At 29.8% G+C, this 26127-nt stretch overlaps 2 protein-coding genes across 3 annotated transcripts; both read right to left on the reverse strand.

Moving 5' to 3' along the window:
• Positions 1–112: 112 nt before the first annotated feature.
• Positions 113–25660, reverse strand: LOC106692955 (uncharacterized). The gene is made up of 17 exons (XM_024362555.2): positions 25567–25660; positions 23878–23960; positions 23669–23802; positions 22719–22905; positions 17195–17361; positions 16888–17052; positions 16164–16289; positions 15196–15311; positions 13351–13468; positions 8575–8692; positions 6736–6819; positions 6529–6659; positions 4136–4328; positions 2100–2266; positions 1799–1963; positions 403–528; positions 113–252 (listed from the first exon to the last, which is right to left on the reverse strand). Exons 2-17 carry the CDS (start codon positions 23949–23951, stop codon positions 131–133), a joined length of 2193 nt encoding a protein of 730 aa, XP_024218323.2. The 5' UTR covers positions 23952–23960; positions 25567–25660; the 3' UTR covers positions 113–130.
• LOC106677096 (tRNA wybutosine-synthesizing protein 3 homolog) lies at positions 8688–10280 on the reverse strand. 2 transcript variants are annotated; one of them, XM_014414804.3, is made up of 4 exons: positions 10221–10280; positions 9254–9424; positions 9004–9144; positions 8688–8918 (listed from the first exon to the last, which is right to left on the reverse strand). In XM_014414804.3, exons 1-4 carry the CDS (start codon positions 10263–10265, stop codon positions 8799–8801), a joined length of 477 nt encoding a protein of 158 aa, XP_014270290.1. In that variant the 5' UTR covers positions 10266–10280; the 3' UTR covers positions 8688–8798. The 2 variants fall into 2 exon arrangements, with proteins under 2 accessions (XP_014270290.1, XP_014270281.1); XM_014414795.3 differs by lacking the exon at positions 10221–10280 and adding an exon at positions 9508–9800.
• Positions 25661–26127: the final 467 nt, after the last annotated feature.

Here is a 26127-nt window from a genome sequence, read left to right on the forward strand (position 1 = left end):
AATACCATAATAAAATACTTATCTGATCTAAAAATACTACAGAAGTACAGATAAATGCAAGACTTGAAGATAAGTTTTGAAACCACAACCACTTATTTTAGTTTAAATAAATTATAAAACAAAAGTTAATTTATAAAATATATTCAGCTGGCATTTTTTCGCCATCCAATGCTGCTAGAATATTTTTAGCTGTTAATATGGACATTTCATCTCTAGTTTCCCAAGTAGCACTTCCAATATGTGGTGTAAGAACTATAAAAAAAAAAATTAATGAATAATACTACAATAAAAATTTATAAGAAAAGTAAAAAATAATCAACCATAGCTAATCATCTTATACCATGGCTAAAGTAATATTTTATATTATTTAAACATATAATACACAACTAAAACATAACCTACCACAGTTATCAAGTTTCATGAGAGGATGGTTTTTTGGTAAAGGTTCAGGCGTCATTACATCCAACCCCGCAGCAGCAATAATTTTATTCTTGAGAGCATGTATAAGAGCTTCTTGATCAACTATTCCTATAAATATGTAAATATTTTTTAAATTTTAAGTTACAAGAATAGCTTTTAAATCAAATTAAAAATAAATCAGTTTTTGTCAGTAATCTTAAACTGTCATTAATCATTTTAAAGGGACCTAAAGAGATACCATTCTGATATGCTGTGGGTGTAAAGTTCAAGAAAAAATAATTCAATATAAGGAGAAGATGATGGGAAAGGGAAGAAGGCAAGTTGGATCAACTGAATGATGAGCACAAATAAGTAAAACTTATTTATATAGAGTCCTGACTTTTCGGTCTAAATTTCAGACCTTCATCAAGAGTAAATACAAAAGAAAATAACAACTATAATGGAATAAAAAACAGTAAAAAAAAAAAAAAAAAAAATAGAAGATAATAAATATTAATGAGGAAGTTAACATGTAATGTAGAAATAGTAATATAAAACAATCACAAACAGTGCTGGAAAATAAAATAACTTGGTACAGGGAGCGCAACACACAACTTTCATTTACCAGCCTACTTTGAGATGAAATTAGTCTAGTATGTATCAAAATAGCAACTTCTTTATTATTAATAATGAAAATATATTTCATATCTCCGCTTTGTATTAATAGTGGCACATCTGACAAAAAAGAAAAACTGTTTATTTATTTTATATATGTATATATAGTTGACTGTAAAAATTGATGTATAGGAAGATGGTCAGGGTTCCGGCCAAAGGAGAAACAAAACGTTCATTTATTCTGTTTGACATATTCTGTTGATTTGACTGAATAATGGGGTTAGTTTGTGAAAATCCTACTGGACAGGGTAGGATAATCCCAGCAGAGAAAGTAACTACAGATAACAGTAATATCTTTTGGAATAAGCCCAATTCAAAATTAAATCAAATATGTTTTTTGATAGATATCCCACTATTAAAGCAAAGAAGCAATATACAGGTAAGTGAAAGTAAAATCTAACTACTGTGGAAGCACAAAACAGTTATTTCCTCCTTTAAATAATTATAAAATTTTAAATTTAACAATTGTTTATTATTATTAACAACCAGAGATGGTTAATTTTTCAAAAATTTAAGTTCTAAGCGAAAGGAAAGAATTTTTGGACTTGATATTTCTTTTTAAAAGACTTTTTTTTTGGAGCAAATATTCCCCTAAACATTCATAACTCCTCAGAATTTTACCCAAATCCTTCATTATAGTCTAGATGCTAGCAATTTTTTGAGCTACATGATAAATGGAATAATTTATAAAATTATTAACTTTCAGTTCACACATATTAATTACCTCCTCTAGCTGAGTTTATAAAAATTGCAGAACGCTTCATCAATGAGAATTTTTCAGCTGTAAAAATACCTTGGGTTTCAGGAGTTAAAGGGCATGTAACAATTACAAAATCGCTTTGTCGAAGTAAGCTATCGAAGTCTACAAATTCTGCCCCTAATTGATCACCTGAAAAAAAAATTCTAATTATACAAACAATATTGTCTTGGTGAAAATCCACATTTGTTAGCCTTGCATTCAGCTATATGTGTCTATTAGGGCAGATAAAGGTATTTAAACGTATAAGCATTATAATAAGTTATACCTTCAACTTTTCTTCTTGGGCCTGTGTAAAGGATTTTAGATGTTCCAAATGACATCAATTTTTTGGCTATCGACTGTCCAATTCGACCAAAACCCACCAAACCAGCAACTGATTTATAAAGGCCTTGACCACAAAGGAATGTAGGAGTCCACAATTTCCATTCTCCTCTAAAAATTAATCATAAAATTTTATGTAATAACAATCAACTAAAACATTTATTAACAATAACAGAATAAAAAAAAATTTAAATATCAAAAACAATCAAATTGAAAACATGCAAAATATTATTCCTTCCTATTTTTATATAACAACAGAAAATTCTATGAACTCAATAGAGCTGTATTATAGCCAACTCAAGTTTAAGAATGATTATAAAAAAAAAAATAGGTAAATAAATAAATAGGGCATATTAAACCAACTTAATATTTTTGGATACTAATTCAATTGGACACACTTATACAATCAATTTCTGATGAAAAGGTTCTTTTATGCGCTGACCAATAAACAGCCTGCTGTATAAGACTTCTTGCATCAGTATCTAAAATTTGTATAGCTCTTCCTAGGAGGTTTGTTTCCATTGTTACTTAATTCTTTATCTATTTCCTCTAACTCTCCCTGTTTTATGTTCTGTTGAACAGAACAGTTGTTTCGCTCTTCATTTGTTTTGAAATATGTTATTAATTCTCCATGGATTTTACTACAATTTTATCATTTGTTTTAACAAATTCACTCCTTAGCCTTTCATACTTTTTCGTATTATCCATTGATTTCTCTTTCACTGATGCAGTTAATTTTGTTTCAAAATTAGACTTCATATTAATTATTTATTCATCCTTTTACTTAATTCGATTCATGAAGTCCATTAGGTCAATGTTTCCTTCTTCCCTTGTAATATATACAACATAGATGATATTACTTCCATACAAGACTGTATTTCAGACTCTACTGAGTATGGCTGTTTCTTCTTGTAGTCTCTATATTATTTTTCCTGGGCCTTAAATGATAGTGTTCTGTCGTTGGAGTAATTTCTTATATTCTTAATAAGAGTAATTTATACTCTTTAATATTCTTAATACTGTTACTCTCATGCTGTAGCTGTTCTTCTCTTTGGCATGTTTCTTCTTTTTTCTAACTCTTTGGTTTTGTCCATTTTATTATTCTTCTTTCACTATCTCCTTAGTTATAGCCAGTTAGGCTTGGAGTAGCCTCAGACCAACTCTTGTTGGTGCCTCTGTCAAGAGCCATTCTTCGGAGTTGATCCAATGAGCAACTTTATTCCTTTTAGAATTGATATGTAGCAATAGATAAATAGATAATATTATATTTTATTGTTAATTTGATGTTAAAACAGATTTCATGACAACATTAACAAGTAGTTCATTGTTGATTTAACTTATTTTCACATTTAATAAATGGTTCATATAGTGTGTTATATTATTATTTCTGTTTTGTTGCAAAGTATAATACATCCATCAGATAAATTAGAGCCAATCATTTCAATTTCCTACACCTCCTCAATCTTAATTGAGTTTTCTTAATAAGAATAGTGTCCTGTCATTGGAGTAATTTCTTATATTATTAATAAGAGTAATTTCCATTCTTTATATGTTAAGAGTAATTCCAACTATATATGTTAAGGAAAATATCTCAAAATTCAACTCTTATCCTTTAGAGATCAATGCCATTAGAAAAGTGGGTCAAATTAAGTTAATTTATTAGGAAAAATTCTGATTAAAATAACTAATATTTAATTGAAGAGGAAGGATGTAGTAATATACATATTATTAGCGTGTGTATATGTGCGCTCGTAGAAAACATTTTTCTATAAATCTCCATTCTTGTTTTCTTATTATCAATTTATAATCTACAAACAAAAAATTCCTCTCAAAAATAATAGGAGCTCAAAGTCAACTGATATTCTAACGATGTGCTTCCAGGTAGTAAAAGATTGGAAAGAAATTCTACTCTGAAGTAATGCACCAATACTAATTATTATAAATTGTTATTAATCAAGTTTAAAAGTAAAACAATTATACCCAACAACTGTGTTATGTCCTTCAACTATACGCCTGGATGTAGCCAATAACACAGCAACAGTGAGCTCAGCAGTTGCTTCAGTCAAAACATTAGGTGTGTAGCCAATTTTTATTGAAGTTCCTTTTACTGCCTCTAAGTCAATGTGGTCAAGCCCAACTGACATTGTTGAAATTATCTTCAGCCCATTTTTAGCTTTGAACAAACAATTCAGAACAGTAAAATAATCCAATAAATTATTTTGAAAGTGTGGAATATAAAAGTAACTGATCAGGCAATGCTTCAATATTACCAGATAAGCGCACATACAGGGCATTCTACTGTACATTTCCATTTCACCTAAGCCTGACAATTTTCAAAATTTTAATTTGATTTTCACTGGGTCATAACAGGGGCAGAGGCTTTTTATAAGGGTTTTATTAATTTTCTAACCATCCAGTTCTTCTCCAGCACAACTAACTACAGTATTTCCAGTGGAATAGGACATTTTTTTATTTCACAGACTTTGATAACAAATTCAGATTTTGAATCCAAGGTTGTCTGAAGGTATAAATTACCAAAAAATTAAAATAATTTTTTTACCAGGTCTTGAAATTTTTCAGACCTAAGGAAAAAAAAATATCTGACCAAACTAACATATCATCAGTTTTGGTACATAAGAGCCATCGTTGAAGGATTAAAAACTAATTTATTGTCATTTCTATTCCAAGTAACTGTTGCATTAGGTAAGGAAGAAAAATTATAGTTGTAAACTTTTAGAAGACCTTCAATTATTCTATTTAATTACAATTAAATATTTAGTTACTCATTATTATTTTTTATATTGGATTACATAAATTGCAATTAATGTTTCATTAAACTTAAATTATAATGTCAGAGGCCTCTCACCGAAGCAGGCTGAAATCAAGCTACTACTGCAGCAACACTGTCCATCAGTGATGGCGCTCACTGATACAATGCTCACCTCAACATCGCCACTTCCATGGATATACAATGTACCGAGAAACCTGCCTCCCTGGTACTTGCGAGGGGGTAATGATTCTAGTCAGGAAGGACATCCCGTCTAGAGACATTCCTAACCCCGTGCTCTAAGTGGACTTGCTTCAATGTGTATATTAAGTGGAGTGTATTCGTAGAGTATGATAACTTACCTTATACCCAATTATATTTAAACCAAAAACTTTTGTATTTTGTATATACTATAGCTTCAAATTGAACTACACAGAAAAGAAAATTTTTCTCAAAAATTTATAAATAAAATGTGTCAGTTTGGTAATTTGTAAGTATTAAAATTTGAACAGGATTAGATAGGTAAGTATATAAATACTTTAAATGATTGATATACATTTTTAACCCCGACAGTGTAGTGCCCTAAGTCTGGAATTAAAAAGGAGGGAGTAAAATGAAATAAATTTCATAATAGAGTACATGCATGTACATATAATATTCTTGTGTTGTTTATAATGTATTTAAATAGAATGAAGTAATAATTTCATGTTGGAAGATTAAGAGTTGATGGTATGTAATAGATTGTACAAATATGGTTCGGGTGATGGATAAGAAAGGGACTAAAAAAGTAGAAAACAAATATTTGAAACTAAAACTATAATGTATATATGTATATATAGTTGACCGTAAAAATTGATATATAAGAAGATGGTCAGGGTTGCGGTCAAAAGAGAAACAAAAATATTTTACAATTATTTATTTTCCGATGTTTCACCCCACTTTGCAGGGCTAAAAAGATACAATGATAAGAATAAAAATACAATGATATTTTATTCTTATCATTGTATCTTTTTAGCCCTGATGAAGCCCTGCAAAGTGGGGCGAAACGTAAGAAATAAATAGTTGTAAACTATTTTTGTTTCTCTTTTGACCGCAACCCCGACCATCTTCTTATATACAAAACTATAATGAAATATTTTCTTAAACATTCTGAAGTATTTCTGTAACTTTCTTGACCGCCACCAAGACCGTCTTCCTAAAATTAATTTTATGAACTTCATCACAGAAACAGTAAAATTCTGTATTCAATTTTAATTATATAAATGATATGTAGCTTTCTAAAGTAAATTATACAATAAAGTAACAATTGACAAAATAAATACATGGACATTTTATGTTAATCTTTTTAGCTGCTCAATGAAGTGTTAAGAGAGAAGGAAAGTATCCTGTCTCAGATGATATCTGTCTACTCACTATTCCTCATTTGTCAAAAGGTTAAAAGGGTTTTAAAAAAAGAAAAAAAAAAAGATTCATAAAATAAATAATTAATACCAAAACTTCAAATAAAAACATCTTTGGATGGATTGGTTAACTTAATTGTTAAATTATGGAGAGAAAGGTGCAGTTAGAAATAACTAATTAAAGCTAAAATAATACAGTGATTTACCAGCAGACTCGACGACCTCTTTAGTTATTTTACTTTTGGATGTTATAAAAATTGCATCTGTTCCAACCAGCTTCTTTAATATCACGTCCGTAGATGCATCGTTCACATCATTGTGAATTTCAACCTCACACCTAATCAAATAATATAAAAAAGTGAATAATGAAATTAATTCATAACAAAACATTATAAAATTTAAGAAGCAATCACCTATCTCTGAGCAATTTAACTCCAGCTTCTGGAAAATCTGATCGAGAAATGAATACTTTAGGACGGTTAGCCATTTTATGGAACCTGAAAGTTAAGCAATTATGAATACAATTTTCATCATGAAAGTTTTATATTTTCCTTAGATTGATGTTCATGAAATAATCAAATGGAGATAATTAGTATGATAGAGAAAACTGAATCTTTTGAGTAAAATTGTAATGCTATAATAATGTTAATACCTAAGTATGGTATAATAAAAGGAAATAGTTGAGGCAATAATGAATAGGTTTGATAACTTCAAATTAAATCAATTTAGCTTAAATCATTAATTGCTTTTAAAACATTTTCTTACAAGTATTAGTAAAAAAAATTAATTCATCAAGAATTTCTTTTCTTGTGAAAATAATTTCTAAAAAAGAAGAAATTTGGTCCTTATAGCTTATACATCCAAAGCTACTAAATAAAATTGGATTCTGCAGCTGAGATAACTATTAAGAATGTATAGTAATGCGAAAACTATGTTTATGGATTATGATCCTGTTATTGATAACATAACATTGAAAAGTACTATCTACAAGAACTATAAAGACTTAATGATTGTAAAGAAAGACTTCAGGAACCAGAAAATTTTGAATCCTCAGCCTCGAGACCAAAATATAAATAAATTTTAAACTAAACATAGGAAAACAGAGTATTTTTAACTCACACACATCTATAATACATAGTGTATAAAAAAAAAAAAAATTCACAAAAAAGATATTTCTACATTTATAAAAGATAATAAATGTACAATCTACAACAAGAATTAAACCAATGATATGTGACTTATGTACTGAGAATATATTTATATATATATTAATATACTTAATTTAGTTTTTTGTTTTGTTTTAATTTTTTTAAATATAATAATTATTGTTTATTAGCCTGATAAAGGATCTATAGACTGAAAACAGTTGGAATTTGATAAAAGAAATTTATATAAGACAATATCTTGTCTCTTTATTCAATTTCTTGTAACATTAAGCTGTAATTCAAGAATTAAAACAGCAGGTTTTAGTGCAATTTTACAATTAAATTCCTTATCAACAAATCTTATCTTCATGTTTCTATACCTTGATTAGAACTCTAAAATTGTGACATCCTTGACTCTTCATAAAAACAATAAATAAGTAATAATTATATAATTTCATTACATCACTAGACAAATGAAATAAACTTAAGAACCTTTATTCAATAAGAATATTGTCTCAAAATGAGGTTTTAAAATAATTTGCTTTTATTTAAGGTCTAGTCTAGTTTTAATTAATTTTCTTCTACTTATTATCTCAAAATTATGTTTATGAAATACATTTACAATTTATTTTTTCTTTATCATTGAATCATAATTTTTCGTTGGTATTTTTTGTTATATAATTAATTTCTAATAAACTTTTTTATTATAGATTTAACAATACCATCACTACAAAGTCCACTTCAAAAAAAATTATTTTATAACATCATTATACTGAACACATTAAATGTAAACACTCCATTTGTAAGGTACAAGTCTCAGAAGTAAATAATATTCTATTTTAGAGTACATGGCAGGGTTATGGTCTAAAAAGCAACAATGAAAATAAAATATATTCTTATTAGATATAACAATAAATGAAGAACAAAAATTTTTGATCATAAAACATTTTACACTCGGTTCTTGAAAAAAAAAAAAAAAATCAAGGTTAATTAAATTGGATAATTTCACTATACTGCATAGAATATGTAGATAAAAACTGCTACTTCAACTATTTAACAATTAATAGAATTAGTACTTGGAGATTGCAATTGAAAATAAAAAATTACCTTAATAGGGACCTGATCAGCATAAATTCAGCAAAGTGTAACCAAGATGAGATAACCACACCAATTAAAACTGACAACCCAATAGTAGGTATACTGTTGAGAGATTGAAGTGGCAATTATAGAAGACAATTTTACAGAGAAATTTTATTTAATTTAGTTAACTTTCAACATGCTGTTATTATGCCTTATTAAATCCATTTATATTTAAATAAAATATGTAAGTTTCAACAGCTCTCGTTCTTTAAAGATTCAAAGTGTAATGATACAGCATTCTGAAATCTATTAATTTGTTCAAAGTTTTTGGTCATCTTCTTGTTCGCAAGATCAATGCAGTACTTTAGATACTAAAACAGTAAGGATAGAACAAAAAAAAATGAAATTATTAACTAATAAACAATTAAATTAGTTCAACAATACTTAAAGTAATACCGAGTTTGTCACAATAATCTCTTCACCATTAGATACAGGTATCTCCAAATTATTTTTGTTTCTAATGCCCAGTATTATTTTTCCGTGTTTACCAATCACAAGACCAGAATCTTTATACCCTGAATTTCGGACAATGTCAAACTAAAAATAGGAAAAATTATGTCCACACACTTATCAAAGTGAAGATGTATATGTACATCAAGAAAAACTATTTAAACAAATTAACTGAGTATAACAATAGAGCTTATACCAATCTCTTAGCACCAAGAAGAGTTCTACATTGAACATGGAGTACAAATGGTTCAAATTTAAAAAACAGGTATCCAGTAGCCTTTTGAAGTGAACTTGCTAAATCCTCCTCAATGGCAAACTCATGGGTTTCATACCAAGTTTCACATTCGTTTTTTTGGTTATCTGCATTCTACAAATCATAGAAGAGTAGTTTAAAGATAGAATTTTTTCATCAATAAATTGATGATTATGAACAATGAAATAGAGGCATACTACAGATATTAAAACTATTCTTCCAGAACAAGAACTAGTAGTGACATAATCTCTCTCGTTGTTCAAAATATTAATAAGATCCACTATAGCAGAATCAAAATTCCCCTTTTTGCTAGAATCAGGACTCTCAAGAATCTGTTTTTTGATATTTGAAAATTCTTTTTCTGTTAACTCTTTTTCCATTTGAAGCAACAAAGTTTCGTCGTTAATAAACTGAATATGAAACGATAGAACTATTAATTTTTGACAGTTTTCATTACAGTAGATAGATAACAAGATTAAAAAACCCGCCTACAACACTCCCAATACTTTCTGTATTATTCAAACCAAAGAGGTTAAACTGAAAGAGGTCAGAGAATATGACAACACAGTTGGTGCGCAACTGTGCCGTTACATTCTCTGATGACACAGTTGCGCACTGCTCAGATCTAGCGTCGGCCATAGGAACCCACTGGGTCCACAGTGGTGGGAAACTGCCGTTTTTGTGTAAAAATCTCTAAATCGTTTATATATTCTGTAATCCTCAAGAATTCCTATGTTATTCAGTGTGCTGAATTCAATGGTATTCATTTATTTTATTTGTATTTATCTTTTTTTTAAATATTTTCAGGTGTAAAAATATAAATCTTAATTTTTCCATCATTAAAATAACTTTTTTCTATAGATAAAATGTTATTCTGATTCATAGTAGTTAATTTGATTATTGGTCTCACCTTATTTTGGTTACACCTTCCAAGAAGGCCCTTGACTTCATACATCTCAATGAAACTTACACAAAAGTTGCTCTAATATGTACACTTTTATGGAAATAATAATCTCATCACAAAGGCCAACAACGCTAATTTTTTTGGTATTTGAGTGTAAGAAACCACACTCATTATCATAATTTCATTTTGCAGGGTTTTTCACACTTTCAACTATTGTGTGGCAAACCAACGCTTGCCTGGAAGATATTCGTAGCTCTTAAAATTTCAATCAATACCATATAATTAATTACTATAATGCATATGTAAAATTGTGCTTCTTAATAGATACTAAATCATTGTACATATTATCAATAAAACTAATTCACAGGGGCCTCCTGGATGAGCCTAAATAAATACATTGTTTATATAAGATAAAATTTGTTATCTGGTATTGATTGAAATGTTATGGCTTCAGCTTTGAATGTCTTCAGCTTTGAATGTCTTCCAGGAGAGTGTTGGCACGCCGAGTGGGCTTATATGGTATTATCCGTGCGGTGCGCAACTGTGCCGTAACATTGTTTGAAATCTTTCGTCTAAACCTCTTTGGTTTTCATATACAGGAAGTATTGCGAATGATGTAGACGGGTTTTTGAATCTGGCTATCTACTGTAATGGAAATGGTAAAAAATATATATAAATAAAACTTCAAATGCCATCCAGGCATCGAGTGCGTTTCTATGTCCTCAATCTCCAAGTATTTTCCATGGGCCCGATCCTGTTTCTTTCCTTATAATGCCTTATGGTATCTGTTGGTAGAAGGGTTATTAAATATTTGTATGTATGAGACGGACTCTCACAAATGCTGTTCAACCTAGCCCTAGAAAAAGTGATTAGAAGAACAGTACGCGAAAATGGTGGGGTGTACGTCGGAATGAAACATTAAGTCCTGGCGTACGCAGACTACATTGCGGTCCTAGTAAGTAACCAAGTTGACATGAAAAGACTCGCAAAAACTCTATTAAGATAAGCAGAGGAACTCGGATTGCAAGAAAATGAAGATGATACAAAGTATATGATTGTAAGCCGAATCCACCATAACGGCATGGTCTGCGTGGAAGGAAAATAGTTTCAAATACCTCGGCTCAACAATAACATCAATAAATGATTAACGGACTGCGATAGACCAGCGTATAACATTGCGCGAGCAGAGCCTTCTTCTCTCTTTCAAGTATTCTTAAATCCCTAAAAATCTGAAACTAAGGTATATAATGTCATGATAAAACCAGCTCTCATATATGGCTGCGAGATCTGGGCTCTAACAGGTATCCTTGAAAGCAGAATCAAGAGATGTGAATAGAAAGTCCTCCGTACAGGAGCGATCTGGTATCACAGCCTTAGCTACATGCAGAAGATCTAATAGTGAACTGCTTGCGGAGACTGGTCAATCAATATCTCATGATATGAAGGCAAGGAAGTTAAGATGGATGGGACATGCGTCTCAAAACAATCAATCTGGACGCCTCTACACAACAATATATGCCAGTTTAGTATACAAGAAACCACTTAGGAGGCCAAAACTTCCTAAATTAACTTTTTCATAAAAATCAATAAATAAAGTTAATAATTTAAAAAGATTTAGAAAAAATATGTTTAATTTAATATTCTCTTAAAAATAAATACTTCTCCAACAGTTGCTGCTTTGAAGTGGCAGGGGTGTCTAAAGCCCACACAAAAATTTGTTTTTTTCAAGTTACTAAAAATTAAGAATTGTTCGGGTAGTCGTGTATTTTAGTAAATGATAAATACAAGTAACAACTTCAACAATTATTTATTAATACAGAATATACGAACATATATAAACTTAATATCAAAACATTCACAATGTGACAATCTGAGGTTATCCCTTCTTGTAAACAGCACGGCTAAAACCTTACCACTTTTAGCGTTCTTAACATTACAAGTACAGCCACATTCTCCCTTCCCAGTGAAAGCGGTGAGAAAACGAGCAGGAAAGTGAACAGTGCGACCAGAGCTTGTTTGTCAAGGCTGGATGGTTGTGTGTTCATCAGGCGCTGGTATATTCTGAGGTGAAGATATGGAAGGTCCGTCGGTTTCGTGGATTGATTTTGCTAGAAAAAATACAGGTTTGAGTCCATCTATGGAGACATTCTGTAGTCCATTTAGTTAGGCAATTTTGAGTGTTTTCTATGTTTTAGATAAGGCAAAAAAGGGTCAATCATACATGGGCTTTAAGGGCTTCCTTACAGCATCATGCCTTATGAAAACATGGGTAGTTGATGAAAGATGTGGGTGAACAAAGATGTTTAAACGGTTATGATGTACTGGTGGAACTGGACAAAGCGTTCCAGCATGGTCAGGAATAGTAGATAGTATAGTGTAGATATCAGCACTAACCTTGACATCTTGCAAAAAATAAAAAGGAGTTCGGCTGTTGACCTTATGGTTTTACTTTTGGTATTATATATGACTGAAGTCCCATAAGCCCAAGAGGTAGGATGGATACTCAATCTCCATTTAGGTCGGCTTTCAATGACTGTAAATGGCAATGCCACCACTCTATTTTTGCATTAGCCTGAGGAAGAATTGGATCTGTTGGAGCTGCAAGTTGAGAGCTGTGGTATTTGGTCAGAAAGCGTAGTGACCAATGATTTCAATTGGTCAATGCCATAAACGAGAGAAGGCCTAAAGCAGTGGATGAATCACTACTGGATGCACAGTTAGACTGAGTGGATATGTTACTACAAGATTGCGGTCAGCCATGGTAGCCAATTCTTCAAGATTCTTGCTGTTGCTACTAAAATTGACTTAGCAGAATGAGGTAATCTATCTAAAAATATAGTACAAAGAAATTAATCTTGAACACTGGAAGCAGCAAGTGATTGCATCTCATGGAGTAAGTGTGAAGGTTTTTTTATCCCTCACTGCAATTCAGTGTGAGTAGTAGACAATTTCTTCTCCATGAAATCTGAAATTTGTTCTGCTACATCTATGTCCAGAGAACCAACCACATGATGATATTTTGTGGACTCAGATTTAATACCACAGTTAATAAATGGCTATTCTAATTGTCAAAATCAAATTTTGGGTTTATTCTGACAAAATGGGGGAATTCGGATTGAAACTTTACATATCTCACCCTCAAGTTTAAATTTTTCCTCAGTAAATTGATTGACCCTTTCAAATTTGTCTTTAGTTAATTGCTTGGTACTCTTTTCTTCACCAGACATCTTGTGATCTGACTTATTGATTAAATGCTAATAAAAAAGGTTAACTAACAGTTAAGATGAAAAAATGTTTGTCTGTGCTTGGCAATATTCCTTAGTTTCTGTTGTCAGGAAATCACCAATGTTCATGTAGTTGTGTATCTTAGGAAATGATGAATAAAACTATTAACAGCTTGAACACTTATTTATTAATACAGACTATAGGAACTTATATAAACTTAATAACACAATTAACAAAGCATTAAGAAATTGGGGATATCCTGCCTTCTAAACAGCAGGGCTATAACCTTAACACTTTTAACTTCTACCAACTTAACATTAGAAGTACAGCCACAAATTGTATCACTCAAAGTTTGAATTTTTTTTTCTTACAAGAGAATAGCAGATCATAGCATTTGATATTTTAATCCATAAGATTTGTTTATAATTTTAAATAACACTCGATTCAATGATATTAAGATATCAGTTCAATAAAAAAAGGAGGATAATAATTAAATGAATAACTTATATTCTTTGATATAAACATGAACATGGCACAAGACATTACAAATATGTAAACAATTAGTTGTACAACAATAACATGGCACAGGGTGTTACAAATATATAATCAGTTGTTCCAACTTTTCAATGAATCATACAATGTATAATAGAGCACATTCTTCATAATCTATGTTATCAAAATTCAAAGAGAAACGCACCAGTAACCTATTCAAACCTAATCCAAATACATACTGTTTACCCTTCTGAATTGGTAGTTGTTATTGGAGACAATTGACTACCTTTGTTATTCGAAGTTACTTTTGGTTGGTAAAATATTAAAACAACTGATTTCTCTGAAAAGCTGTATCTGTTAAAATTATTAAAATCTTGTTTATAAATTTTCTAATGATTACAAATTGACAGGAGGAAGGCTATACAGTAGCTGCAATACAAACAATGAACACAAGTTACCAACATAGATCTAGTATTTTTGATTTATCAAAGTCAAATTTATATACTGTTATGTTATACCTGGGTGTGCTAATGCTGTAGAATAAGTATTTTTTACACTCTCCTTATTTTAAACATGTTGAGATAATCTATTTTTTTTAGGTTTCTTGAATTAACAGCTTATCACAATTTAAGATGTATCTATACTCTCTTATGTTTTGTTTATCTGCTCTTGGAGCTTTATTAGGTTTGAACTTTACGAAGCAAAGTTCTACCACTCAATGAAATTCCTATGTAATTTGTGGGTTGAAATAAGGTTGAATGGCATCATGAATGTCTAATATGATTGTTTCCTTGAGAGTATATGTTCTTGCAGTATTGGTACCATGAGGAAATTCGTATGAAATTGTTTGCAAGTGCCTTGGATGTGAGAATTTTCTTGTAAATATTTTTTCTGTAAGACATAGGAACTGAGATTTAGGGAGTATAAGTCTTTTCTAAGATTTTAAAAGCTTTTCTTAATTTTACTTTTTAATAATACACTTGCGATAGAATTTAGTAAGTATTCTTCTATCATTTCCTCCCTTTTCAGGCAAAACTCACTTAATGACCCACAGTTGGTAGGTCCACTGATCCCTATATTTATTTCATTTATATTATCCATCTTCTAACCTATTTCGGTTATTTTCTAACTTATTACTTTTAACAACTCCAAATTTTATGATCAAATAGTTATTAAAAATGCAGGAGGTGAAAATAATGTTTAAAGCCATTATCACTAATTTTAGTTCAAACTAACATATAAACAACTAATCATTTATTTATATGATATGTTCAGCTGGCATTTTTTCACCATCTAGTGCTGCAAGAATATTCTTAGCTGTTATTATGGACTGTTCGTGCCTATTTTTAAAAGTAGCAGTTCCAATGTGTGGTGTAAGAACTGTAAAAAAAAAAAAAGTTACATAAGTAATATTAAAATAAGGATCATTTGGAAAAGTAAACAATATTTATTTGTTTCTTCACATCACTGGTTCTGGAAGAATAATGATGCAACTGTAAACTTTGTGAAATTGATTTTATTGGGTTGGTGGGTTTACTGAATGTTCGTAAGACAACATAATTGTATTTCAAAATTTGCGAAGAATGGAATTTAGTGAGTAAAATTTACAAACATTTAGTAAATGGATTTTTGTGCCCACCAACACAATAAAGTCAAATCCACATCACAAAATTTTATAGTTGTATCATTATTCTTCTGGAGCAGCGATATTACCTGCACATCTTAAAAATTATAATTGCCTTAAGGTAAAAAAATATAGTATATTATATATATTTTAATGTTACTAATACATATATTTATTTTATTTTCTAATGTTCCGGGGATATTGTGTCCCTCTCTTCAGTATTATATAATTCACTGTTTTTATTTATTTATTTTTTTGTACAACATATTCTACACTTTTATAAAATTTATTAGTTTTTTATTTAAAATAAAAAATAAAAGTAACAAATTGTAAATGTACTGTTTTTAAAAAAAACTAGAAAAAAAACAACAGTGAATTCTATAATGCTGAAGAGGGATACTCAGTATCCCAGAAATATTCAAGAAGAGAATAAATATATGCATTAAAAATAGTGTATTTTTATTTGAAATATTTTTATGTTAAGGTAATTATAATTTTTTAAACAATATGTGGCACGGTTCCAAAAAGATATATAAACTATAACTGCATGATGAAAACATCATTTAATGAGATTTAAGTATACCATACTGAGCTAAAACATAAGTTACCACAATTTTCAAGTTTTAACAGAGGATGATCTATTGGTAAAGGCTCAGGGGTCATTACGTCTAAGCCAGCAGCAGCAATAGTTTTGTTCTTAAGAGCGTGTACAAGAGCCTCTTGATTAACTATTCCTACAAATATTTTTTTTTAATAGAAAAATATTAAATTTCAAAGAGCGATTATTGATTTCAAATTAAACATGGATTTTATTACAGTGCTAAATATGTATTGTATTATTGATGCTGTATGAATTAAAACTGTAAAAGTATTAAATAATTTTAATGCTTCTACATACTTTTCATAATTATTTTGAATTAGTTCACCCAAAAGAGTAATACATGGTCTTTAATAACCTAGAATTTAAAAAAATGATAAATAATAAAAATATCTTATAATTTATTTTCCAATATTTATTAAATACAGATTTAAGTTTCTATGTCTATGTCCTAAATCTTGAGGTATTCAAAGTCTACTGCCTACAGGTTCAAATAGAACAGACTATTTTAATAGCTCCTTCTTTTAAGTAGAACCTTAATGGTACACAATCATTCCCTAGTTAATTTGTGTCCATGGGTGAACTTTTAATATATACAAAATAAGGATTAAATTAGAATCTAATAAAATACACTTAAAATACCACATTGTTATGAACAACTTATAAATTTGAGCTATAAAATAAGAGTATTATTTTAAGGTACTAATAGCTTTTTATTTTTATAAATTAATTACCTCCTCTGGCTGAATTTACAAAAATTGCAGAACGCTTCATCAATGAAAATTTCTCAGCTGTGAACATACCTTTAGTTTCAGGAGTTAAAGGGCATGTAACAATTACAAAATCACTTTGCCGAAGTAAGGTATCAAAGTCTACAAATACTGCCCCCAATTGATCTCCTAAAAAAAAATGCTTATGATACTAATAATATTGTTTATGTAAAAATTCACATCTGTTAGTCGTGTGTTCAGCTATATAATTGATTTGAAGCCAGATAAAGGTGCTTAACTGTATAAGCATAATAATGATAATAATTTATACCTTCAGGCTTTCTTCTTGGACCTGTGTAAAGAATTTTAGATGTCCCAAATGGTAACAGTTTTTTGGCAATTGACAGTCCTATTCGACCAAGTCCCACTAAGCCAACAACTGCTCCATCTAAGCTTTGACCACACATGAATGTTGTACTCCAACTTTTCCAATCCCCCCTAAAGAACAAAACAAAAGTGATATTCAAAAACAATCAGCAAAACATATTCAATAGTAACCAGGCCTAGGATCCGAAATTTCTTTATTTTCCAAGATATGGATTATAATAATTAATACAATTAGAAATTAGAGTAAATGCAATTATATTTATAAGGAGTGAAAATTATAAAACAGAGGAAACACTGTACATGTGGGAACACATGAAACGACATTAAAAAAAAATCCTAAAGCTAAGTTGGAATATTAATCAAGGGTTGGAACTAAAGAGGAGGTGACAAAAGAAATGAAAGCTCCTGGCAGCAGAATTTAAGGAACAGCCAATTTTGAATAAAACTTGATTTTTAGGCTAAGTAAAAATTTTTTGTTTTGACTTTTTGGCCTAGATTCAGTTAATAAAATTAGTCGATGAAATAAGATGACATGTATTCTAAAATATATAACTTTATTTTGTATCCCCTTCCTTGCCATTTCTGAAATACAGGAGAGGGAGGGTTGTTTATAGGTTACCACCCTATTCTAACCATGGTGGGAGGGGCAAGTTTTCAGTATGTGGGACCACCACAAAATAAAAGTTTATCGGCCTCACTGGGGTAACAAGTTAATTAAAGGTGACACCTCAACTCCCTTGTTTCAGAGGGTTCTCAAAATGTCTATCCAAGGGTAAGGTTACAAATCTGATGACTTACTGATAAAGGGAGATGGGCAAAATGAGCCCTCTCATAATAATTCTAGTTATAGCTCTGCATTAAACTTAAATCGATAAACATCTTCTCAATCCAAGGTAAAACTGTATAGGCTTTGGATGTCATGCTGGGTGAACAGTGAACCAACTGACCTCTAGATTCAAGTAACCTTCCTGTGACATGCCAAAGACAAGTGATTTTAGATCATTCCTCTTGATTATGGGGAATTAGAACCAAAATGCTAGAATATTCTAACACCAGGATCATCCAATCTATGATAAAGTATGCACCATTCCACTGGTATTCAAAAATGACAGAAAGAACTGTATAAATCAGGGTTGAGGAAGTCTATGTGATGGTATGCCTAAACATGATTGAGATTGTAAGCCATGAAACTATCAAGGAAATTTAAAAATCCTCTATAAGCTTAAGCGAAAAGAGTGAATCAGCTCATGAAGAGATTATTTATATAAAATATTTGACTTAAAAAATAACTTCAAAGTAAGAAACCAGAAAGAAAAAAAATGTTGAAAAACAAGAAAATATGAAAATTGAGACCTAGTTTACTACACTTATAGTTAAATTGATGAAATGTATATCAAAATGTAAACCAATAGAATCTATTTAAGTCAATTGTAAAGCTTTACATATGGTAGTACAACCTCTTATGGCCAAATTTTTATTTTCATAAAAATATTTAGGATAAAACCATCTCTAAACATCATACAATAGAAAACTATGTTATTTTGTAATTTTAACCATGTCCAACTTTTACAGATTTGTTAAAATCTATTTATTTACTTCTATGTATCTGAATTTAGAGGGCTGTAAGAAAAAAGAATAATCTAATATTAAATAGACAATAAAATTAATCTTATTGTTTTATTATATCAAACATAAAAATAATCTTTTGACAACGTCTGGAAAACTAATATTATAAAATATAGATTTGTTTCATGGAATGAGGAAATCATTGAGAAACATAAATAATAAACTATTTGAACTTAGGAAGAATAGTGGAATAAGATTCCAGAAAGAGAAAAGGTAAAGCTGTATAACATTGATAAATCAGAGCTAGGTGGGAAGGGAGAAAAAAAAATTGATACATTGGCATCAACATCTTACTGATGACTTTCCATCCTAATTTTAATCCTTCTTTAATTTTTCAAGTCAGTCATATTTCCTTTATTTTTCATCTTTGTTTAGTATTACTACTTAACTTATAAGCTATCATATGGTTTTGAGAATAATGCAAAGGTAACAAGAGATCCCCAATTTAATGAATAGAATTGATGTGATTTTATATAAATGGCTGTAATTAAGGTTGGGAGAAGATAAAATTATAAATTATTTATAGCTGCCCTTATTAATAATGAAGAAGATAGCCCCCATGGTGGGTGGTCATGATTAACATCTTAAATAATTATAAAAGCTATTTTTGAATATTTTTAACCTAGCAGACCTTATTTGAGTCTACAAAGAACAAGGATACATTGATGATGAGAATAATTTATGTCCATAGAACACAGTATAACAATTGTGGAGAGAAAAAAATTAATAAATAAAGAACAATATTTGAAAGAAATGAAGAGCTAGGCATCTAAATCAGAGTTGGGCAAATATAATTCGAATGACGAGAGACGAATACTTTTTTATTCGAGAATTTTCTACTAGAATAATGAATTATTCGTACAAAAACATATGATTAAACATCCGAATACTTTTCCATTCGTCATTACTTTATACGAATAATCAATTATTCGTACAAAAACATATGATTAACCATCCGAATACTTTTTTATTCGTCATTATTTTACACGAATAATCTATTATTCGGACAAAACAATTCGAATAACCATTTGAATACTTTTGTATTCGTCCATTTTACAGAAAAATAATCTCTTATACGAAAAAATTAAATGATTAGTCATCCGAATATGTTAGTACTTGTATAATGACGACATTTTTTGTCTACAGCTACACATAGATATATTTTATGATCGCGTATAGATTAATTTTAACTTTTCTGATTTCTAACATATTAAGGGTCCTTTTTTATGTTTTGGGATATGTATAATATGAAAATACTATATACTAATACTCTACATACATAGACTTAGAAATAAAAAAATTTAAATAAATCGATATGGGATCTTAAAATCGATTTCGGTTTGAATATATGAAATGGGACCCTCATACATTAGAAATTAAAGGTGGTAAAAAATAAGTGAATTTAAAAAATTAATTAAATTGTTACTCGAATAATATTTATTCGACTATTTTTTTATTCAATTGAAATGGTATTTTAACCCTAGAATGAAACACTTCTATAAGTCAACTTAATCTGACACTCTGGGGTGTGATACACCCCAACATATGAATTGGTATAAAATATAAGTGATATAACCTGCAATGCTTATAATGTATTTTAAAATAACTAAGTGGTTTAGGTAACAAAAATAAATTATTTCAAAATGGGTTATGTACATATGTATTTCCAAAAATCACATATTGTAAAATTTTACGAGCCAACTAGCTAAAAAATGAATAAAAATTAATTGTTGTTCCTAAATAAAAAAAATAATTTTATGGCTCTTAAATGTAGATAAATACGAAGTAAATGAATCATAAAACGAGGTGGAAAAGTAATTTTTTAAATTAAAAATGAATAAAATACATAGTGCGGGGCCCGAAGGGACCTCTTTCACACACTACACTGCAGACATATTGCCGCCCTGTGTTCATTGCAAATAGCTCTCTTACATTGCAGACATGTCAATTTCGTCTTCCTGTCCTTCCCCCTTTCACAAAAAGAACACCTTACTTGTTTCTCCAAGATCGTATGTTTATTTGTTTCCGCCTCTATACCTAAAATGTCATCAATACCTAAGCGCAGTGACCGACGAAGTGCCTCTGCCTGTAGCCTCCTCTTTAGGTAGGGTTCCAGAAGTGAATATCCCAGACCAAAAAGGAAGTCTTTGCATTTCATTTTATTTTCCTACGTTACCAGAGTAAACAATATACTGTTCACCCCAACATGATCCAACATTAAAAAAAAAAAACGGAGTGGCCACCACCTTGTTTTTCTGTCCGTTGAGTACCCCTTACACATTTAGTCGAAAGTATCTGTTCATCCTTTATTTAAATTATAATAATGTATGACTTGTGGTTTACCAGATTCTTCAATGACTGCATCATCTTGCATTGTTGGTTGGGTGCCATTTTGTCATTAGCCTTCCTCTCTTGTCTATTTAGTTTATCATCAAATCTCAAGCAGTATGAGAGGAAGCTGAACCAATTCATGGGTGTGGTGTGTCGAAATAAAGGATGGTCCCTTTTTATAGAGAAAAGCTCCCCTAATGAGAGTTTACCGGATTTATTATTTACTTACACTAAGGACACTCTGGGGTGTGAGATACCCCAAGACTAGTTCAAATCACAATAAATAGCAAAACAAGACTGACACATGGCAGCAGATAATCAGAATCAATTATGTTATGAATGACAGTTAATTACATGGTGGGGTTTAGCAAAAGAGCTACACATGTAGGAATTATTCAAAATTTAAAAAGTGCTGGGGTATGTGACACCCTAGTCTGTCGTTCTAGGGTTAAATATTCAAATAAAAAAGTATTTGGATTGTTTAATAGTATTTTTATTCGTCTCTCGTCAATTGAATACAAACTTCGAATAAAAAAGCATTTGTCTCTTGTCAATCGAATAATTTTTACCCAACTCTGATCTAAATGGTGTCTATTTTTACACTATTTAGTGTTACTATATTTATTTACTTTACCTAAGTACATTTTCAGTATTCCATCTATTATACCATTCAGAAGTTTATCAGCTGTTCATTTCTTTTTTATCAGTATTATTTATTTTTGTCTTATGCTTCTATAAAATTGTATCAATAATATCAGTGTTTGCTGCATTAAGATAAGTTAATTAAGGTAAGTTAGTAATCTCAAACATAATTTTGGGAGAAATAGGATACAAAAATATGGAATCTTGTACAGTAAACAATCTTTACTACAGTATTAGGAACTTTTTTCCTCTTGTTTTTTCCCAATACCTGGTTAATTCATTGTTATTATTCTGAAGGTTACCAACCAACTCATGATTGGGAAGGTTGAGTTGAGATTCGTTCCCTGTGTCTGGCATAAAATAAATTTCAACCTCCCAGGTTGAATTGAAACCAACACCACCTTTGACATGGAATTTTTAGGTGACACCTTAATATTCTTGGCCACCATGACCTTACAGCATCAAGATGTTATTTTTTTTTACATCTGATATCACTATTTCTAGCACAGGGGTGATTATCATATGGCAACCTGTAGGCCTATTCTTAACCCTGAGTGGTAAAATCAAGTTTTCATTCTGCAGAGCAATTATAAAATCAATCAGTTCATACCATATTTAAACTAGTGCCACTTCTGAAGCAAGTTGCTGAGATGACACCTTAAAATGCTCGGCCAGCATAACCTCACAGTGTAAGGTATCTTAATAATGTTTAAAATTGACTGTACAAAAGTAAACATTTTTATATTAACTTTTTCAGAAACCTTTTTTTTTTTATACTTAATTCTCTTTATGCAGTAAACACAGATGAGATGTTAATCAAAATCTCTAAATTAGGTAATTTTAAATCAAAACAAATAATATTATAGTACCTAGCAAGACAATGATATGCTTGAACTATGCGCCTTGATGTAGCCAGTAACAATGCAACAGTGAGTTCGGCAGTTGCTTCATTATTAGGTGTAAAACCAAGTTTTATAGAGGTTTTCTTTAGTGCTACTAAGTCAATGTGGTCAAGCCCAGCTGACACTGTAGAAATTACTTTTACTCCATTTTTAGCTAAAATAACAAAGAGAAAAAAAATGTTTAAGTGATAATGAAAAACAACGCAATATATTGCATTCAAGATGAGTTATTGGGAAAAATGCAAGTAACATGATTTGATAATAAAAAAAAAACAAACAAAAAAAAATCATTATTGCCTAAATTTTGTTAATTAAAAATAATTTTACGATATCCTTATTTGGAGTCACTTTATCAAGACAATATCATTGGATCAATCTAAATATTTGTTTAGAATTATTATTTTATGACTTATCTGTATTTTTTTTCAAATAGAACTTAAAAGATTCGTAGATACATAAAATAAACAGCTAGTATCCATTTTAACTTATAACATACTTGGTAGAACTGCTGTGACCAGGCCTAATTTATTAAATTATAAATGTATGCATAGTTGACCGTAAAAATTGATATATAGGGAGATGGTCAGGGTTGCGGTCAATAGTGAAACAAAAATAGTTTACAACTATTTATTTTCCAACGTTTCGCCCCACTTTGCAGGTAACTAACTTGTAAACTAATTTTTGTTTAAATTGTAAACTATTTTTGTTTCACTATTGACCGCAACCCTGACCATCTCCCTATATATTAAATTATAAATATTAATTTGTTAGAATTATAGAAAAATCCATAAATGGTTCTTTATTAAAAAAAATAATAATAAAATTAAAATAAAAAGCATCTAAGTTGAAGTAGTTGTCTTATTTCTGACCACTGACTAAGTTATTAGGACTAAAACTAAAAATGTACAGCAATTTACCAGCAGATTCAATGACCTCTTTTGTCATTTTAGTTTTTCCAGATATAAACAGCGCATCTTTTCCAACCAGATTCTTTAATAACTCGTCAGTAGAAATTTCTTTCTCCGAAGAATTATAAATTTCAATGTCACACCTATAAAATGATGTAAGAAAGTGAAAATTTAAATAAATTAATAATAAAATATCATAAAATCCAAACAGAAATTACCTATCTCTGAGTAAATTAAGTCCGTCTTCTGAAAAATCTGACCTGGTAACATATACTTTTGGACGGTTAGCCATTAGCAATATCTGAAAGTTCAACAATTATTTACTGAATTGCATTAATACAACAAAGATTAATTTTATAAAAGGTTTAGTTTCTTCCTTAAATATATGATCATTAAAAATTCAAATAGATTTATTGTATATCAATGAAAAAATTAATTTTATGAATAAAATTTCAACTCTAAATAATGTTACAATAGTGGAGATCATAGATATGAACAAGATTGAATACTTCAAATAAAGCCTAAATAGTTTAAAGCACAAATATTACTTAAGTGTGCAATTATAACATAATTGTTTACTTAGGATTATCAAAATTTTTGTCACAATAGCTTATACTACCAAAAATGTCAAGGAAAAGGGGGAACAGAGCACTCACTAAACTAACTGGATCATGGTGTGAGAGGAAGACATTAAAGATGGTTGCTGGAAAGACTATAGGCGTCCTCCAAAGAGGAGAGATGGGTAGGACACACTCTCATGAACCTTATCAGAGAAGTTACAAGAATAGGTTTAACTAATGTGGTTAACTACTTTAGCGCAAAGTTCAAAAGACGATTCAATGTGACTCCTCATTTGGAATACCAGAGTTAATCGCCTGTGAAACACCTTTTCGGGCCTTAGATAACCAGAAACGATGACCATTTGTAAATGAGTGATACTCTGTATTCTGAAGTATGTGTTCCTCTCATGGTTCATGAAATGTTTGCCCTGATAGAAGCCCAGATTAGCTACTGTAACTGTAGAACAGGTTTTAGCTGGAGAGATTTCTCTCATTCTCCTTTTGGAAAACAGTTGGAGGAAAAAGATTGAAAATGATGTTTCAGTAGACCTACCTGAAAATATCCTCCTAGTTAGAAAAAGATCATATGCATCATACCTAATGGAAGAAGATCATCTGAAAAGGTATCAGAAAAGTGAAACTGATGGGTGGGAAACGACATGACAAAAGAAATTATTCTCTTCCATCCAATGATGCATGGAAGGAAGATAGGTCCTTCCAGAGTGTTAGATCTTGCAGTTAACAGAGAATGTGAGATTCTATGCTAAGAGTCATGACCTTGAAAAGCACACTGGTGGAAAATAAACTGCTACATAAAGTTAATTATTATTAATTAGGCATTTCATAAACTTATTAGTTTAGTTTTCCTTTTTATGGTATGTAATCAAGCATTTTGTAAAAGTTTGGGTACCTAAACTTAAGCATTCATTTAATAAATATGTCTATTCTACAACTTTATTTATATGATTTACAAATTACATACTTTGCCTAAAGGTTTATTTGATAAATGAAATATTACCTAAAACATTCAATTTAACCAGCCCCATTTATACAGTTTAAGTACAAGAAACAAATATATTCTATTGTATAGTTTATATAATAATTAAATTAATACTGAAAGGAAAATATATTCTTATAAATATATTATAAACATATGTAATGATAAATTATAATAGAAAGAAATGAAGTGAAGGAACATTATTTTAAAAAAGTGTATATTTAAGTTTTTAAAAAAATAGGTGTGGTTAAAATTGAAAATTTTATTTAAAATTTATAAAGACAAACTTTTACATAAATTTTGCAAGAACTAATAAAGTTCTTTATCACTTTATTTGAAAAAAACATTACCTTACAAGAGACCTGATCAGCATAACATCAGCAAATTAACAGACAAAGGTGAGATAAAACATCTTTAAATAATACTAAAAGATAATAGCATTCCTATTAAAAGTTATGAAGTGATTTAAATAATTGAAGTGGATGTTATTATATGGAATCTTCTGATGAAATTTGATTTGACACCTAATCAATTACCAATATGCCTACAATAGTTCTTTATCCTAAAAATATTTATATTTATTAAAATGTAGGAACAATGTTATAATTGATTTTCTTCATAAAAGAATGAATGTATAATAACACATTTCAAAATCTATTTGATAGAAGTTTTTGGTCATCTTATAAGATAGATCAATAAACTGAAATCAGCAATCATTGATACCTAGACAATTAATTTAGCTAAATGATAATTTTAGTAATAATGTATTTTTTTAACAATAATATCTTCATCACACAATACAATCTCTAAATTATTTTTGTTACTAATATCTACTAGTATTGTTAATTAATAGTATCTGTGTTTTAGTTTATTTTTTTAAATTAATCCTGAACAGTGCTGTTGAGAGAATG

The sequence above is a fragment of the Halyomorpha halys genome, unplaced genomic scaffold (genome assembly GCF_000696795.3).
Source record: "Halyomorpha halys isolate HHAL.00 unplaced genomic scaffold, Hhal_1.1 Scaffold7.1, whole genome shotgun sequence".
Taxonomy (NCBI): Eukaryota; Metazoa; Arthropoda; class Insecta; order Hemiptera; family Pentatomidae; genus Halyomorpha; species Halyomorpha halys.

What these genes read in the sequence shown, in the direction of transcription:
- LOC106692955 (XM_024362555.2), bottom strand. Translation starts at nt 23,951, where the DNA reads ATGGCTAACCGTCCAAAAGTATATGTTACCAGGTCAGATTTTTCAGAA. An exon ending in AAATGCCAGCTGAACATATC is followed by an intron (nt 13,469 to 15,195) that starts ATATAAATAAAT and finishes CTTTTTTATTAG; the next exon opens with CATTTAATCAATAAGTCAGA. An exon ending in GGACATAACACAGTTGTTGG is followed by an intron (nt 2,267 to 4,135) that starts GTATAATTGTTT and finishes ATTAATTTTTAG; the next exon opens with AGGAGAATGGAAATTGTGGA.
- LOC106677096 (XM_014414795.3), bottom strand. Translation starts at nt 9,690, where the DNA reads ATGGAAAAAGAGTTAACAGAAAAAGAATTTTCAAATATCAAAAAACAG. An exon ending in GAATAGTTTTAATATCTGTA is followed by an intron (nt 9,425 to 9,507) that starts GTATGCCTCTAT and finishes TATGATTTGTAG; the next exon opens with AATGCAGATAACCAAAAAAA. An exon ending in TTCTTGGTGCTAAGAGATTG is followed by an intron (nt 9,145 to 9,253) that starts GTATAAGCTCTA and finishes TCCTATTTTTAG; the next exon opens with TTTGACATTGTCCGAAATTC.